At 41.8% G+C, this 18,461-nt stretch overlaps 1 protein-coding gene across 1 annotated transcript; it reads left to right on the top strand.

The window, feature by feature from the left end:
- Nucleotides 1-1,880: 1,880 nt before the first annotated feature.
- On the top strand, nucleotides 1,881-8,630 carry CDC6 (cell division cycle 6). The gene is made up of 12 exons (XM_072113651.1): nucleotides 1,881-2,022; nucleotides 4,719-4,892; nucleotides 5,170-5,442; nucleotides 5,978-6,177; nucleotides 6,280-6,446; nucleotides 6,634-6,740; nucleotides 6,839-6,978; nucleotides 7,239-7,339; nucleotides 7,513-7,577; nucleotides 7,868-8,079; nucleotides 8,187-8,327; nucleotides 8,457-8,630. Exons 2-12 carry the CDS (start codon nucleotides 4,721-4,723, stop codon nucleotides 8,541-8,543), a joined length of 1,665 nt encoding a protein of 554 aa, XP_071969752.1. The 5' UTR covers nucleotides 1,881-2,022; nucleotides 4,719-4,720; the 3' UTR covers nucleotides 8,544-8,630.
- Nucleotides 8,631-18,461: the final 9,831 nt, after the last annotated feature.

Below are 18,461 nucleotides of genomic sequence, written 5' to 3'. Positions count from 1 at the left end.
GTAGGTGAAACCACTATTTACAGAAACATCCATTCACATGTAAGCATTTCCTCCCATTGTTTGCTTTGTACCCAGTAATGGTAATATCACATTAACATAGCTAAAGATAGTTGTGTTACCAGAAAGTGCCCACCAGACATGGCCGCACTCTGCCCCTAAAGCCACATTCACACTTTGTAATGCATTTAAAACATATTTTTTTTAAAAAAAAACTAAGTCTCCAACAATGATCACATGTTGAGATAACATTGTTTCCTCCTCATTTAAGCAAATGCGATGGAAATCTAATGTTACCTCATCATTTGATCAGTTGGGAATGCATATTAAAAAAAAATAAACGTGAATGTGGCTTGAGACCTAGTGACATTTTATTGCTGTTTGTTGATTAAACAAGCTTAGGCCTCTTACCCATGCGCGAGTTTGATAAGACAAACTTGCATTGTGTGCTTGCTGCAATGTCTGAGCTAAATGCTCAGACACCAGAACTGACATGCTGAGTTTAGTTCCAGTTTCTGATCTTTTGGGCCGTAACCACACAATGGGCAAGAGCGAGCGCAGGGTTGCTCGACTAGGTCAAGTCCATATCCTACAGCTAGCCCAGAATATATAGAAATCAAGTAAAATTTACATTTATTTTTGAGATCTTACAAATGTTGATGTTTTAGCAGGGATAAAAAAACCCCCCATAAAACTGTAATATGCTGTACACAGGGACCAGAAACTTTTGGGCGAATTCACAGGAACGTGTGCCCACCGTACCATAGCGGCTCACCCCTGCCCCTCATCATACAGGTTTATGGCGCTGTATTATGGAGATAGATAAGACATGTCCTATCTTTTGCCCGGGTACGGAAACTATACCCGTACCGCTCCGTGTGCTCATTGTCGGCCAAAAAGGGCCGTATATACGTCCCCCAACGGCTGTGTGAATGTAGCTGAAGTCTGCGTTTACACGTTGCGTTTTGTTTGTGTTAACACATGTGTTTTGTAAATGCAATGTTTACAGCAATGTAGGTAGGCAAATGTCACCTCCGTTACCCTGATGCAGTTTATAACGTATGTGTTAACAAAATGTGTGAATACAGCCTTATTAGTCCAGTAGGTTTTAGTGATCTCCTATAGCAGTGATGGCTAACCTATGGCACTGGTGCCAGAGGTGGCACTCGGAGCCCTTTCTGTGGGCACTCAGGCCATCACCAGAGATGACTCCAGGTATCTTCCTGCAGTCCCAGATAGCCCAGGACTTGCTGTGCACAGAGCTATTTTAAAGTGACAGCTCGACCTGGGACTATTTTCTGCTTTATTGGTGTCCTCTGGGCGCTGGTATCAATGAAAACTGTGACAGAGAAGGGAGTATAAATCACAAATTAAATTTCTGTGTTGGCACTTTGCGATAAATAAGCGGGTCTTTGTTGTAGTTTGGGCACTCGGTCTCTAAAAGGTTCGCCATCACTGTCCTATAGTAAAGGCTAAATAGTACCATCCAATGGTTTTGGTCCCTGTTGTGACCTCACCCTAAACCCCCCCTGAACAAGTGGCTTTGGGGACTGTAACAGGACATTACAGCAGTGGGGATCATTAAATGCCTGTACCCTTTTCTATTTTTAACATTTTGGAAAGTCCCTAAAAAAATAGTCAAAAACATTGCAAATCCTAACCATGAAAACCCATATCGTACTAATAATAGTCTACAGCTATACAGCGCCATCATATCATGTGCCGCTTTCTTCCCTCCATGGCACAGTATGTACACTACAGGTTCCCCGCCCCCTGCCGCCCGTGCACAGTAGTTTCTTCCGGCGAAGCGCCACAACTCTTCTGTGTGTAAACCCTATACTAGCCCCTCCCCCTGGTGTTCAGCTCACGTGGTAAGGTGTCCAATCGGAGCACTTGGCGCCAGATTCCGAGCGCGCGCTGCGTTTAGCTGCGAATGTTTGGCGCGCTGGGGTCAGTCTGCCTTTGGCTCTCTGTGTGCGCGCTTCTCGTCTCCAAGCTCTGGTTGTCGTCACCCCGCCATTTACAGTAAGTATTATAGATTGTATGTTGTGTTAATGTGCTTTGTATTATGTATGTGTTCACGCTCCTCGATTGTGCTTCTTAGCGTCTCTGGACTGACATACGTGTATGCAATGTCCACGTAGCTCCAGGGCCACCTCATATAAGTGTATTATCTTTATAGTATGTAACTATACATATAGATGCATGAAATCAGTAATATATTATAGTGTATGTGCTTAGCCCTGCGTGTGACTTCCATGTTCCACCTTCTGCCCCTTCCCCCTCCTGATAGGGATCAGCTGATCCTCAGTAATTGCACACTTACCCCTCTACCAGCAGGACACATGGGGGGTGAGGAATATGTAACTAGAGTGTAACACAATGGTAAATTATACATACAATTCATCAGACCTTATCTGAGGATCTCCTGTACATTGTAGACTTGCTTTCTTCCAACCAAATGGCTCCCCACATGTCTACAGGTTGTGTGTGGAATTGCAGCTCAGTCCCATTTCCTTTGCTTTATGATCACAAACCGTATTTCAGAATTGGCTTCTAAGCAATCAGTATGGCTGCAGTGTCCAACTTGTGCTCAGTTCTCACCTGCGTGGTGGTTTTCCTTTACATCCTCCTTATTAGGAGAGTAATGGAAACTAATAAACAAGTCTTCAGTTCACCTACCGTTCTCCGTTGCCTTACATGTATGGGATGTAATCTTCTGTTATTTTAGGGAATACGAGTCGCTGCACTATTCTTTTTAGCTTTATTAAAATGGAATGGGAAATGACAGCATAAGGGATACTTGCTGATTGGTGGGGTCTCGGTGATACGACTCCCACAGATTACGAGAAGGGGGGATCTATCGTATCCCTGAAGACAGTCAGGCAGGTACGGCTGCTCTAGTCACTGCTGGAGCTGACAGCGGAGCGCTGTACTTTGCTTTGTTGGTCAGCACCATAGATATGAACTAAGCAGCTGTTGGATCCACGATTGGCTGTTCTGTTCACTAGGGGTACAATAGACCCCATTCTTTTGTTCTGTGTGGGGGTCCCATCACTTAGACCCACTGAAATCAGCAAACAAGCTCCTATTTCGGGGATAAAGGCTAATTTGTCACCAAAGAGCCCCTTTAATGTAAGTTTAAAGGGGTCTCAGTGATGAGACCCCCACAGATCATGAAAACATGGGGTTTCACGTACCTGTGTCAGACACCTTGCTGCTCCGTCAGACTGGAGCAGACGGCCGATCAGACCGTTCTGCTCCATTAATCTCTATGGAGCTGATGGGTATTGTGGAGTGTCTCGCTCATCGACTTCCCTCTGCTCCATTAGTCTGACGAAGCTTTGAGGGGGTCAGACAGAGGTACGTGGGACCCCTCGTTTTAGTGATCTGTAAGGCTCTTATCACTGGAACCCCCGCTAATCAGCAAGTTGGGCCCTATCCCCTGCCATACCCTTAGTGTGATGTCACACGTCATATTTTTGGAGTGTTTTATAGCATGCACGTTCAGTGCGTTTTTGAATGTTTACTATCTATTTGGCTGGTTTTAATCTGTTTCACAGCTGCCTACACTTCTAGAAATGAAGATAAACCGGTTTAAACATTCAAAAAAGCATGCGTTTTAAAAAAGTGACTAATGCATTCTATTAAATGGTCCAAAAATATGTGTGGCATCACCCTTAGTCTTAGTTATAACCTCCCCACGTAATCATTGCTCTGGAAACAGTCGTTCATTTTTCCAAATGGTATAAATTTTTTTGTTTGTACATAAAATATTTTTCTGTTCACGCCTACATTCAGACATCTGTTATGACCACTAAAAAAGATGATAGCTGTTTACACTTTTGTTTTGCACAATTTTTTTCGGCTTCCTCTTATGTTGCACATAATAGTAAATTGTGCTGCTTCTAAGTATAATTTGTACCTCTGCTAATTGGCTCTGAAACAGCTCTGTAAATGTATAACAATTTTGTGGCTTTTGGAAGGTAAAGTAATCACTCAAAGTTGAAATGACCCTCATCGTAATAATTAAAAACGCTCTCATATTTACCCATAAATTAAAAAAAAAATCCCCATCTAAACTATAAAAACATTGTCCCCTTTGCCCCTTGACTGGCACAAAATTCTAATGGTCGTTTTGAGTTAATTTATAAAATAAAACCACTAGATGTTTACTTCTGTTTAAGTTTTAACTAGCCTTGTGTTTTTTTAAGGTAGCACGCAAAAAAAAACTGATGAAAATTCCGTAATACCCGATCATTTAAGTCTTTTCAGTGTTAGTCATTAAGGGGTTTAAAGCCAAAACCGATTCAGAATTAAATAAAAACCAGCCCAGCTGTAATGTAGAAGGGGTTAAGATTCGCCTCCTGCATTCAGCTCTTGCTGATTAAACTTGTTAACCTGCGCCTGCCCTGGCTGTCTCATTCATTAAGACATAACTGCTCCCTGTTGATGACTTAATCGGGAGCTTCCCAGAAGTCTGCTAATGGGAAGACTGGGCTCATTACTGCCGCGCGGCCTCGGGATTGTAGAGTTAAATACAGAGCATTGCAGTCTCACCAGCTGTCATTGAGCCCATTCTGAGGGTGGACAGAATTTTATCTGCAGGTATTTATCCAAACAATTGTCGTCCGACTTTCTTAGTTCATTGGGTTTAATTCCCTCAAACCACCAAAATCTCATAGGTAGTAAATCTTCATTTATTTATTTTTTCCTTCAAGAAATGCCCAGCACTCGCTCTCAATCTCAAAGCTCCATTCAGTTCCCAAAGACAAAAACTGCCAAGACTCAAGCCAAAGGAGGACTCCGTGTTCGGGCTAAATCAGATATTCCAGCTACTGTGACGCTGTCGCCTGTTTCCAAGGAGTTGCCACTCAGCCCCCGAAAGAGGCTTGGTATGTACCTTTGACTGTATATGTTGCACACTTGGGCCCACTGCACACAAATCACTGGGACTCCTTGCATTATATTTCTCTACGATCCTGTCCTCTGTTTTGTGCTTGTCTGTGGGAATTGGGCAGCACAAGGACCGAGCACTTTCCGGCTGTTGCGCAAAAACCACAGCTCCCTGTTGCTTTAACCAGCTGGGTAACCGCATGTTTTGAACCAACGATTGGCGTATTTTCTTGGTCAGCGTCTTTAATTTTTTTTTGTTCGCTTCCCTCTGTTTAGGTGACGATAATCTGTGTAATATCCCTCAGTCCCTTCGATGCTCCCCACCTAAACAAAGCCGAAATGAGAATGGACCTCTCAGTCCAGCCAAAGGCAGACGCCTTATTTTTGATGAGAATAAAGCTGCCCAGATTGCTTTGTCCCCCATCAAGAAGAGAGAAGACAATATTGTGTTATCTCCTCAGAAGAGAGGTCAAGAAACCCCAACAAGCTCATCCCAGCGGGGGCCACATGAGAGGAAGAGTGTGGGCACCCGACTGTTCAAACAAGAAGGTGAGAACAATTTAATCTTGAGCTGCTCATACACACTTGATAGCGCTAAGCCTACATGTATGCATCCAAATATAGAGGACAGGGATAAGGGAACAGTAATGCACCCCTTGGAGTCTCATAATGTTTAAATTTAATAATAAAGGAAATACATATTTAAAACACATTTTATACATGTGATGCCAATATTGAACTATTATAGTTGTACTATAGTTATCAAAACAAATTGAGCTTTGTAGCTGGGCAAAATACAGAACATGGCTCAAGCAGATGGCTCACGCATGTGTGCAAACCACAGCCATGTGCAAGGGTCTATGGAAATTAATCACATTCTTGGGTTAAGATGGCACTCAGATAATTGTAATAATTCAACTGATAAGAGACATTAATTTTTATGCCATATAATTTATGGTCCCCATAAACACTAGAATATTTAGCCTATATAAATATATATATACATGTACGTTATTAGTAATTTCATTGATAAGAATGTTTGCTGCAAACCTGATATTGACATTCTTGACTCTTCTTTTTACAGCATCTTGTTATCAGCAGGTTAAAAGTGCCCTTAACACAGCTGTGCCTGAACGTTTGCTGGCACGTGAGGAGGAGACTACAACCATTCTTTCCTTCCTTAAGGCCCATGTGTCTTTGGAGAAGCCTGGCAGCCTCTACATTTCCGGTGCACCCGGAACTGGCAAAACTGCCTGCCTGAACAAACTACTGCAGGAAAACAAGGTTTGCACCTGCTTATATTCACTTTCCTTTTAAAAGTTGTAAAGGTCAACGATATATTAAAATATCTGAAAGTGTGTTATTGATTGATGATTTGTGTTACAGGAGGTTTTGAAGAGTTGCAAGAGTGTTTATATCAATTGCATGTCCCTGCGCAGCTCCCAGGCCATTTTCCCTGCCATTGCAGAAGAGATCTCTGGGAATGAAAAGATGAATGTTAAAGATGTGGTCAGGCAACTAGAAAGAGTGGTCACCTCCAAAGGACCTATGATGTACGTATACAAATTCTGTCTCCTATTGTGCATATGTGAAGATTTTTATTTTTTTTCTTGCTTTAATTTAACTTAATTGGAGCTGTTTTTGGCTTCAAGTAGTTTGGTGATCTAAGCTAGTAGCTTGTTGCAATTACTGCAGTGTGTTTAACAGGTTTCTCATCAATTTAATTGTTCCCTTTTGTAGACTTCTAGTGTTGGATGAAATGGATCAGCTGGATAGCAAAGGTCATGATGTTCTCTATACTGTGTTTGAGTGGCCCTGGCTAACTAACTCCAGAGTTGTTCTTATTGGTAAGTATTGTTTCTTTGACACCATGTGGTTTGCAGTTTGGAAGCAGTCTCTTTTTTTAGTTCCCAGAATTTTACAGTCCTCTTTTTTAACTCTCCAGGGATTGCAAATGCTTTGGACTTGACTGACCGCATTCTACCTAGACTACAGGCAAGACCTCAGTGCAAGCCACAGTTGCTGAATTTCTCTCCTTATACAAAAGACCAGATAGCCACAATCCTACAAGACAGACTTAAACAGGTAAAAATCTATATATGGCATTGTTCCCTGGTTTTCATAAATATGGCTATGTACTTTGCCAATTGTGTAAGGTAGGCAATGGCTTGTTGACCTTTTCCACTGAAAAGATCTATTTGAAAAGATGCACAAATCTACACATGGCAGAGTTTTCTTTGTGGAATTTAATATATGGTGCAGTATGTCCAGTTTCTTCATCCAAGAACGTCTGTCTCAGGTAATGGTGACTGAGTTGTTGAATTCTACACTTTATTTTCATACAGGTTTCTGGTGACCCAGTTCTGGATAATGCAGCCGTTCAGTTTTGTGCTAGAAAAGTGTCTGCAGTTTCTGGAGATGCTCGGAAAGCTTTGGACATCTGCAGGTAATACTTGCTTGGTTGCACATATGTATTTTTGGCTCTCGGAACTGATACTAAAGATTAAATTTTTAAAAGAAAAAAAATGTGTGGGGATGTATAGATGGCGATATAGCATTTATTTTTATACACATTTTCTATAAGCTTGTTTATCAAATGTATGTTCATTCCACTTGCAGACGTGCTGTTGAAATTGTAGAGTCAGATGTTCGGAGCCAGGCTGTCCTGAAGCCACGTTCTGAATGTAAGTAGATGGTTATTGCCACTTAATTTCTTTGTGGTGCGCAGCAATAACTAGACAGAATTTGACAGCTGCCCGGTTCCTCCTCTTGTTGTTGTGGGGGCATACTTGTCATCTGCATGGGTGTAGCTATAAAACTGCAGTTTGGAATAAATGCTGCTCTAGAGACACTTTATGGCTTTGTCCTCTGTAATAGAACTTGTACATCTTGAAATCTTGTTGTACATCTCAGCAATAATTTTTAAACGCTTTGAGGTTTCTTAAATTGGCATTTTATTTTATTTGTTTTATAGGTGCTTCACCAGTTAAAGAAGTAGTTTCCACACCTGTTCCAAAGAAAGTTAGCCTGCCACACATCTCCCGAGTCATTTCTGATGTATACGGAGACAAAATGTCAGCAAGCAGCGGAGGCGAGGAGACCTTTCCTCTGCAGCAGAAACTTGTAGTTTGTGCTCTCTTGCTACTCACACAGCAAAGCAAAATCAAGGAGGTGACCATGGGCAAGGTGAGAGCTGACATCACAATATTTAAATATAACGTTATTAAAATTAACTTGTGATGTGTGTTAATTTTTAATCTTTTACTTATCCAAACTGCATTCTTGTCTTCTAGCTTCATGAAACTTATAGCAAGGTGTGTCGAAAACAACAAATGGCAATGGTCGGCCAGTCAGAATGCCTGTCTCTTTGCCAACTTCTGGAGACTAGAGGGATTTTGGGTCTTAAGAGGGCGAAGGAAGCCCGTCTGACAAAGGTGAGTCTTTGAGATGGTGTTCATTCCTGTTGTACAAAGTGGTTTCTGCACAAACTTTTTTTTTATATATTTTGATGTTCTCTATTTCTGACTATATGGTTAATTCTGATCTCCCACTTTTATTTGCAGGTGTCTCTAAAGATAGAGGAGCGCGACATAGAGCATGCATTTAAGGACAAGGTTTTAATTGGAAATGTCTTACATGCCGGGATTTAAAATCGCTTTTATCGCAAACGTTTATTGTACTTTGAATTTTATTGTGATATTTATGTTTTTTTATATATAAATTACAATCACATTGAAGCTTTTTTTTTTTTAAAAAAATGTTTTTATAGACAAATAGAATTGCCTGTTGTTCAAGGGAGAATGTAACAGCTGCTAAGGCAGTATTGAAGGTTGTGTGTGTGTGTTTGTTTGTTTTTTTTTTTTTTTTTTTTTTTTTTTTTTTTTTTTTTTCATAACTGCCTGAAATTATATAGGCACACTCACCAGTGGTGCATTAGATTATTGAAAAATTTCCTACTCCAGACACGGATAATTCTCCTTTTTTGGGGGTGCTATGCTTCACTGCTCACCCCTATTTAAGTAATGTGATCCAGATATAATACAGATCTCAGCCTGTTGGTTGCTGTATGTATATATTTTAATTGCTACATAAATACCGTTGCATTATGAGGATTTGCTACATTATGTGGCAGATGTTAACGGTTCTAGTATCTTTAAGGTACGTCCTGTTTATACAGATGCAGAGTCTGCATTTCCTATAGAATCTTTATTGTATATGTCTTTTTAAATAAACCTGAAAAATGCAATTGTCTTGTGTTAATGTATTGTTGCTCTATAACCATTCTAATGTGTGCAAACTTGTTAATGCAAAATGCTCTGCAGTTGTTACTGGAGGACGATTTCATGTACTGCTGAGATCATTGTCTTCTAGATGCAATATTTCTAGTATGGAACAGCCCCGAGATTTTTGATTTGACAGATATATTATATTAAAAAACAATTTGGAATCTGATCGTACAGACCAAAAGTGTGAAAAGGATGTTCCATGGGATCACATGTACAAATACATAACAAATACCATAAGAAAATACGGTTCTGTAAACGGAAAAATGGTTAAAGCTGCAAAACTAAACGTGCAAAACTAATAAACAAAAACTAATACAAATGTAACCAATAATTAATACAGACCCAAGACCAAACAATACAATAGTGGCCAAAAGTATTGTAATCCCTGCAATTCTGTCAGACAATACTAGTTTTTTTTTTTTTTTCCAGAAAATGATTATAATAACATTCTTCGGTGTTACATCTTTATTTATTTAGCTTACAATGAAAAAAGTCAAATCATTGATCATCTTACACAAAACTCCAAAAATAACTGCAAACTACTTCTGGTAAACATCAATGAGTTTCTTCTGGGCCTCTCAGCTTCTGTGGTGCTGGTGGGGGCCTGGAGCCATGGGGGCTATGCCTGCCAGTATGGGTGCTGAAGGGGCAACTGGGTCTTGGTCCCTGTCGGTGCTGTGCTGCAGTGGCGCTGGGTGCCATGTGATGCCGCACACAACAGCGTAGGGAACAACTACAACGAGGTTACTGTGAGGTGGTTAATGGGCTAATACAATTTGATCAAAATGTAACTAAGAACCTTTGAGTTTGTTATATAATGTAGCCTAGCGGCAGTAGATCGATGTGTGGTCCAGTTCTTTTTCTCTCCCCATGTGTGTCTGTATGTGTTTATATACAGGGAGACAAAAAGGTTGTAGCCTTCACATTTTTGTTTTTCACTCCCCATGTTCCAGAAGTCATAAATTGTATGTTTTCTGTTTAGAAATGCAAGAACATTTCCTTTATAGTTTCCTATCCTGCGCGTTGTACAGAGCTGGAATATGTTCCCAAATATCATGGAATTAAACTTGCTCTTTCCTCGTGGCTTTAACCATGTGACCAAACAACACATTGCCCTTATGTTTTGGTTCAGTGTGATCATAAAGATGCCAAATGTACATTTGTTTTGATAAATATCAATCTTTAACAAATTGTAGCTCTATTTTGACACCTGTAACTTTTTATATTTCTGTATACGAAGCTGGAAAAGATTTCATCTTTTTTAAGATGAGTTTGTTTTCATTGATTTTGGGAAATTTTTTTTTTTTTTTGGTTCACTTTTATTACAGTTTTAATAGGTTCACCTCCAAGGAAATAAATATTCTGATCGGACATCTTAATATGTGCAGATAGGTAACATGTTAGGCCTCTGGCTGGCTGGCTCTCATTGATACAGGCAATTTATAGGATTGGAATAATCTGTGAGGCTCTTATCTGCCGTGTCAACTAATCGGTGCCCCACAACGATGTTGCGCCCATGCTCCACCATTGTTTAAATGGTGTGGTCATGTTTAGCCCCTGCTGTTAATCTCAGTTGTCTGCCTCCGATATACTGTTGCATAATCTACCAGCAAATACGGAGGGAATTATTCTAGTCTAGAGGTGCATTCATGATTAGAAGGTGCTGTGAATGTTTCTCGGGACCACAGCACAAGGTGGTCATTTAATCAACCTAAGAACTAGGCAGGCAATGAATGTAGCATTCCAAAAAGTATCCAAAGCACCAGCATTCAGCACATCCTATTGGAACTATATACAATATGAGGAAAGATATGTCTAAAATACTTTCTTTAATACAAATAAAAAAACATAAACAAGACCAGTATATGTACAGCTACATAGATGATAAATTACCCAATCCACAATAAAAAGCAATATGCGGTATAAGATAATGCTTATGAGATCTTATTCAGTTGTAGGTAACTGTACACATTCCATCCTGAATGAATGTAGCATGTTTAAAAATTATTAATCTTTTTATTTAATACATTAAAAAATACAATTGATAAACATGCATATAATGACATATCCAGGGGTAGTTTAAAAAAATATACAACCAACAGGTGCGAATGACTGTTGGATTATAGAAGTTACATTTCCTGTGTGTGTGTGTGTGTGTGTGTAATATATATATTAAAATGATAGGGTATGGATTTATTATAGATTTGTAAACATATTACACTGAATCCTAGATACCATGATCCCAAGGCTATAAGCACTAGTGTATTGATATAGCAGAAAGATACATAGAAAGGGGAATGTGAATTGATGGGGGAAACCAGATTATAATTAAATAGCAGCCAATAGCAGATGTAGATCCGGGTAGGTGGTAATTGGCGCACGCAGAAGTGCCTGTGTTCCTATCATGTGACCGGTGTATGGCGGCACTCTCCTGTATGCAGGATAGGGCGAAGGGAGTGCATCCACACACCAGGAATAACGTCATCCATCTATGCAAGCTGAGCAGATCTAATTTCATAAGTTACTCTAATATATAAATACACCAAAATAACCTAAAATTAAAATGGACTACAATTGTGTGAGATCGAAAAATAATTGTGAACCTGCAACATAAATAGGTGTATAGATTGTGTGAATGCAAAATCAATAGAAGAATGAAAACCTTATATATGTGATATGTTGAAGTGATTTGTGAAAACCAATGATGTAGGTGGTGTATTAGAGAAAGTGACCGAAAACCTGATAGAACAATAATGAGTATCCATACTAAAAATGTATAATTATTTTAAACCTGCTATGTTGATTGCCAGCCTAGTTCTTTGTTAGGTTGATATATTTTCCCTTACGTCCCCATGACGGCCCACCTGGAGGATGACCCCTTGACCTCTGTAGGGACAGGAAGCAGAGAAGTTAAAAGGCCCCACCCCGGCATCCGTACTCCAGTGTCTTCCTGTCCCTACACAGGGCAGGGAGCAGAGATAGATCTCTCCTCACGGGCCTCCTCCAGGGGGGCAGTGGGGGGAGCACAAGTCTGCAGGCACGGGCCGATCCTTACCCTGCCAGTTCCCGGACCTCGCCTCGGCGCATCGCGCGTCCTCCCTGGCTCCGTGGGGAACTGTTGTGCCGGCTCTACCCCCGACTCCGCGTAGTTCCAGGGTACCCGGAAGTCGGAGCACGCGTGGTGGCTCCGGTCACGTGCTCCGACGCTTCATTGGTGAACTTCCGGTCGCACCGGAAGTGACGATTGGAGTCACTGATTGGCCGAGGCCGGATCACGTGCTGCGGCACACGAATTACAGGACTTCCGGTCGCACCGGAAGTGACGTTTGGGGGCTCGGCGGCGCCAAAATTTAAAAGTTTGGTCGCAGGTAGTCACTCTGACTCTGAGGTCTAGATCGCCTACCACTACGCCGATAAGGTACTGTACACTAGGCTGATGTGTTAATGTACTTGATTCTGCATATATTGTACTGCTGTATGTGAATAAGCCCCCCTTACCTATGATTATAGGACCCATGGAAGTATCTATCTTTTCTAGCGAGGTCCTGGCCATGGAATCTTCTGTATCAGATCCCCTGTCTACAGGCCTTGTGAGTGTCTTAAAGATTAATGGGGCAGGGGCTCTATTCATATATATGTTATATCCCCTGTAAATACTAAGCTGTCACTTATCTCTTGGCAGGAGCCGAAAGAGAAAGTGAGGAGCAAAGATCCCTCTAAAGATGGGAAGAAATCAGCCTGTCGTAAATGCAACATGTGCAATACAAGGCTTAATTCTAATTATAAAAAACCAGTATGCAAGGAATGTCTGGATAACCTTCTAAAAGAAGAGCGAACAGGCTTTAGGGAAGAGATACGTGCTTTCATTAAGGAAGAAGTCCATTCTTCTGTAGCCTCCTCCATAGCCTCACTTAGCCTCCCTGGGCCTCCACCCAAAAGGGCCTTAATTTGTGCCTCAGAATCAGACCCTGACTCAGAGGATAATTCCTCCTTTAAGGATTCTCTAGAATTGGAGCCGTCCACTTCTCTATCCGCTTCAAAAATGGAATCCAGATATCTGTTTTCCTCTGACGACTTAGACCAATTGCTTAAAGCCATTCGTGATACTCTAAAAATTGAAGAAGTGGAAGAAGCTAGATCCATTCAGGATGAGCTGTTTGGCATCCTTAGATCCCAGAAAAAGAGAGTATTCCCCATTAATGATACTCTCAAACAACTCATTCAGGAAGAGTGGAGAGATCCAGAAAAGAGGATTTCTGTGTCTAAGGAATTCAGGAATCGTCTATTATTTGACGAAAATGATACTAAATTCTGGAATTCACCTCCCAAGGTTGATGTCCAGGTAACAAAATTAACAAAGCGCACTGACCTGCCCTTTGAAGACTCTATCCAGCTAAAAGATCCTATGGATAGGAAAGCTGACTGTTTACTTAAAAAAGCTTGGGAGTCTGCTATGCTTAATCTAAAAGCGAATGTAGCCACTACCTCGGTTGCCCGTACGATGTACTTCTGGCTATCTGAGCTGGAAAATCACATTAGGGAAGGCACCCCCAGAGAGCTCCTGTTAGAGACTCTTCCAACTTTAAAGTCGGCTACTGCCTTTATTGCTGATGCATCTGGTGAATCCGTCAGGTTCTCTGCAAAAGAAGGAGCATTGTCCATTGCAACTAGAAGAGCGCTATGGCTAAGGCAATGGTGTGGGGATTTCAGGTCAAAGTCCAAACTTTGCAGCATTCCATTTGAGGGAGAATTTGTGTTTGGTCCTGAACTTGACTCTATTCTGGAGAAGGCGGCGGACAAAAAGAAGGGGTTTCCTGAGGTTAAAAAACCACCCAGAAAACAGCCCTTTCAGGACTTTAGAGATCGAAAAAATTCATACAGAGGCAAAGGCAAGCAAGGGCGCTGGAGCCATCCGAAAGGAGGTAGAGGTAGAGGCTTCCTCCTCAGCTCCAGTAATTCAACCTCATTTGGGAGACAATGACGCCAGAGTGGGAGGAAGGTTACTAGGGTTCCTTGCACGATGGTCCCAGATCACATCCAACCCTTGGATTCTGGACATAATAAAGCAAGGGTACAAGCTAGAATTAACATCTCTTCCTCCCCAAAAGTTTATCCTGACCAGGCTGGGGTCTCAAAAGTTGACTGTTTTAATTTTTCAGGAAGTCCAGAAACTCATTCAGATGGATGTAATTACACCTGTTCCAGAAGAAAAGTGGAAGGGCGGTCACTTCTCCCCCTTGTTCCTCATCCAAAAGCCAAATGGATCCCACAGGATGATTTGCAACCTCAAAGGTTTGAACCAGCATCTCTTGTACAGGAAGTTCAAGATGGAGTCAATAAAGTCTGCAGTAACACTGATCCATCCAGGAGCCTACATGTGCACGATAGACCTGAAGGACGCGTATTACCACGTCCCTATCTACCTTCCGTCTCAAAAGTTTTTGAGGTTTGCAATAGTCTCACCACAGGGGAAGAAACTATGCTTCCAATACAGGTCTCTACCTTTCGGGATAGCATCAGCGCCAAGAGTGTTTTCAAAAATCATCATAGAGGTCGTAGCCTTCTTAAGAACACATCAAGTCCTGGTCGTTCCATACCTGGACGACTTACTCATAATAGCGAAAAATCGAGAAGAACTTATTCTACACCGAGACTTTACAATCCAAACGCTACAGAATCTGGGATGGATTATAAACTGGGAGAAGTCTGCCTTGCATCCGGATACTCAGATCCTTTTCCTGGGCACCCTCCTGGACTCTGTGAACCAGAAATCTTATCTTCCCAGAGAAAAGTCAGAACGCCTGGTAGGTCAGATCAACGTTTTTCTCCATCGCCAGAGATGCTCGATAAGAGATGCTATGAAGCTCCTGGGGCAGTTAACATCTTGCATCCAGTGTGTCCAGTGGGCACAGAACCATACGAGAGTCCTGCAAGGTTGGATACTACAATCATGGGACAAAGATCCCCTACATCTGGACAATTGCATCAGCATTACTCCTGCGGTCAAACAGTCCTTAGTGTGGTGGACCATTCCTACACACCTACAGAGGGGAGTTCCATGGCATCCTTGGCCCCTATCTATAGTCCAGACAGATGCAAGTCAAAAGGGCTGGGGTGCGAACATAGCAGGATCCTTCTTCCAGGGAAGTTGGCCTCCTCATATCCAAAGAATGTCATCCAACTATCGAGAACTGAAGGCAGTCCTGGAAACCCTGAAGACAGCCAGTCATCTTCTGGTGGGACAACACGTGAAAATCCTATCGGACAACTCAACAACAATAGCCTACCTACAGCATCAAGGGGGTACAAGATCTCCAGACCTTTCAGACCTCTCGAGCGAAATATTCTCATGGGCAGAATTGAACATCAAGTCCTTATCGGCAGTTCATCTGAGAGGGAAGGACAACAAGGTGGCAGATTTTCTGAGCAGGAAAAAACTAGACCACAACGAATGGTGTCTGAACCAAAAAGTATTCCAGCTTCTAACCCAGATGTGGGGAATACCTGTAGTGGATCTGTTTGCCACCAGGGAAAATACGAAAGCGGAACTTTTCTACTCTCTCAGTTATTCAGAGACCACCTCGAAGTTAGATGCATTCAGCCACAAGTGGGACGCTCCTCTGGCATATGCCTTTCCTCCTCTGCCTATAATTGCAAGAGTTCTCCGGAAAATTCAAAGAGACGAATCCAAGGTCATTCTCATTGTTCCCTTCTGGCCCAAAAAGAGCTGGTTTCCGCTCCTAAAGAAGATGGCTCTAGCAGAACCTCTAATGCTACCCATTCAGGAAGATCTCCTCCATCAAGGGCCGCTTTTTCATCCGAGGCCACAAGATCTCAAGCTCTCGGCCTGGATCCTGAAAGGAGCTTTTTGAGGGCAAAAGGCCTTTCGGACAAGGTAATCTCTACTCTACAATCCAGTAGAAAACCAGTTACCTCAGCTATATACCTGAAGATATGGAAGAAGTTTATTTCTTTCTGTGGTCCAGCAGTTCCCAATCAATCTTCTCCTAATATCTTACAGATCTTAGAATTCCTGCAAGCTGGGTTCGACATGGGCCTTAAGACTAGTACCCTTAAAGTCCAGATTGCAGCACTAAGTGTGTTCTTTGATTCATCCCTGGCGGATCATAGATGGATAAAGAGGTTTGTAAAAGCAACTGTCCGAATCAGGCCCTCAGTGAAACCTTCAGTAGCTCCCTGGGACTTATCCTTAGTGCTAAATTTTCTTACTGGACCTCAGTTTGAACCAATTGAATCTGTAAGCCTTAGAAACCTTACCTTGAAAACGGCCTTCTTAATTGCAATCACTACTGCAAGAAGGATTGGCGAGATTCAGGCTCTATCTATAAATGAACCTTATTGTTTAATTTCAGATGACAGGATCATTTTAACGCTTGACCCAAACTTTGTCCCCAAGGTTTGTACAGCTTTCCACCGGAACCAGGAAGTGGTCCTACCTTCATTTTGCCAGAATCCAAGAGCCGCTAAGGAAATCAGCTGGCATTCCCTGGATGTAAGAAGAATAGTACTCAGGTACATGGAAGTCTCTAAGAGCTGGCGGAAGGACTCTAATATTCTTCTCCAATTCCAAGGGAAAAACAAAGGGAAGAAGGCCTCAAAATCGTCCTTATCCAGATGGATAAAAACCGTTATCAAAGAGGCTTATGAGGCTCTGAAAATGGCTGTCCCAGATACCATAAAAGCCCATTCCACAAGAGCGATGGCTACCTCCTGGGCTGAAAGAAGAGGAGCCACAATTGAGCAGATATGTAAAGCGGCTACCTGGTCTTCTTCTCTTACCTTCGCTAAACATTACAGATTGGACATTCCGAATAACATGGACCTTTCCTTTGGGAGAAAGATACTACAGGCCGTAGTCCCTCCCTAAAAAATAATTCATCTGGTATATCTCCAGGTGGGCCGTCATGGGGACGTAAGGGAAAAAGTGAATTAGTCTTACCGGTAATTCCATTTCCTTAGTCCACCATGACGGCCCATATATTTTTTCCCACCCTAGATATGTCATTTAATGTATTTATAAACTTGCTTGATTTAATTGTTTGTGCATATTAACAGGCAATAAATCGGGTTGCATCCAAGCCGGTGTAGTTATTTGGTAGACACTGGAGTACGGATGCCGGGGTGGGGCCTTTTAACTTCTCTGCTTCCTGTCCCTACAGAGGTCAAGGGGTCATCCTCCAGGTGGGCCGTCATGGTGGACTAAGGAAATGGAATTACCGGTAAGACTAATTCACTTTTTGTGTGTAGCATTTTTTTATTTTTTTTTAACTCTTTGGGTTGCACATTTTGGTATTCATAAGCCATTTAATGTATTAATAGGAGTATACCACTTCACCAAAGCATTATAATCTTATGTATTGCTGCTCTGTGAATCTCATAAGACAAGATGCTTATCTGATAGAGGGTAATGGTCCAGTCAGGAAAACAATGCAAAGAAGCAACCAGTTTTCCTAATTAGCATATGGATTAAAATGAAAATTTCTTAGAAATGGCATAATGTAGAGGAAAAAAATAAAAATAAGTTGGAAATTAATTCTCTACAACACACTTCCAGCAGATTCTAACATTTTGGGGAACTGGTTGACTCCCTTTAAGGAATCAATCAGATGGTTGTGATCGGTCAGTGGTTCGCTGAGGGGCAGTGGCAAATTTTAGACTGACCACAGTGCCTTGGACTTTGTTTGTAGCTTCCTGTATTGCTATGATGCAGAGTCTTTTCCTCCTGCACTGTGGTCAGTCCTTGAAATCCTTTCTGTGATTCAGTGACCAACCACAACCGTGTATTTTAGTACTACTTTCTGTATTTGCCCTAACTACTTAAGAATCATACATTATAAGTTTGGTTCTTGTGACCTGGAATTTGCAGACTTTAACATTCGCTTTAGGCCCTATGCACATGGCCACAATAGAGGGCTATGGCTCCCGGTAATCACTGTGCCTCATGCACCCTGACCTGGCAGGGCACTGCAAAATATTGGATTTATTTTATCTCTTGCTGGAATATGGAGACGGGATGGTTGAGGAGCACTCATGCCCCACCTCTTCTGCACCTAGCCATGTGCTATGCCCAGGTACAGCCTGACTGGCCAGCACACTTAGGGCTACAACATTGTGACACAAGTGATGGCAAAGCCCTGGTCTCAAGATGAACTGATCACACACACACCAGATTAATGGTCCCAATCGGTGGATACAGTCAATATCTGTCTCTTCCCTCTGTGACAGGTATTGTCCTACTTTCATATTTCATTTAACTTTTCA

This window comes from Engystomops pustulosus, chromosome 6 (genome assembly GCF_040894005.1).
Source record: "Engystomops pustulosus chromosome 6, aEngPut4.maternal, whole genome shotgun sequence".
In the NCBI taxonomy this organism is placed as follows: Eukaryota; Metazoa; Chordata; class Amphibia; order Anura; family Leptodactylidae; genus Engystomops; species Engystomops pustulosus.
This window is presented reverse-complemented; position numbering and strand designations above follow the sequence as displayed.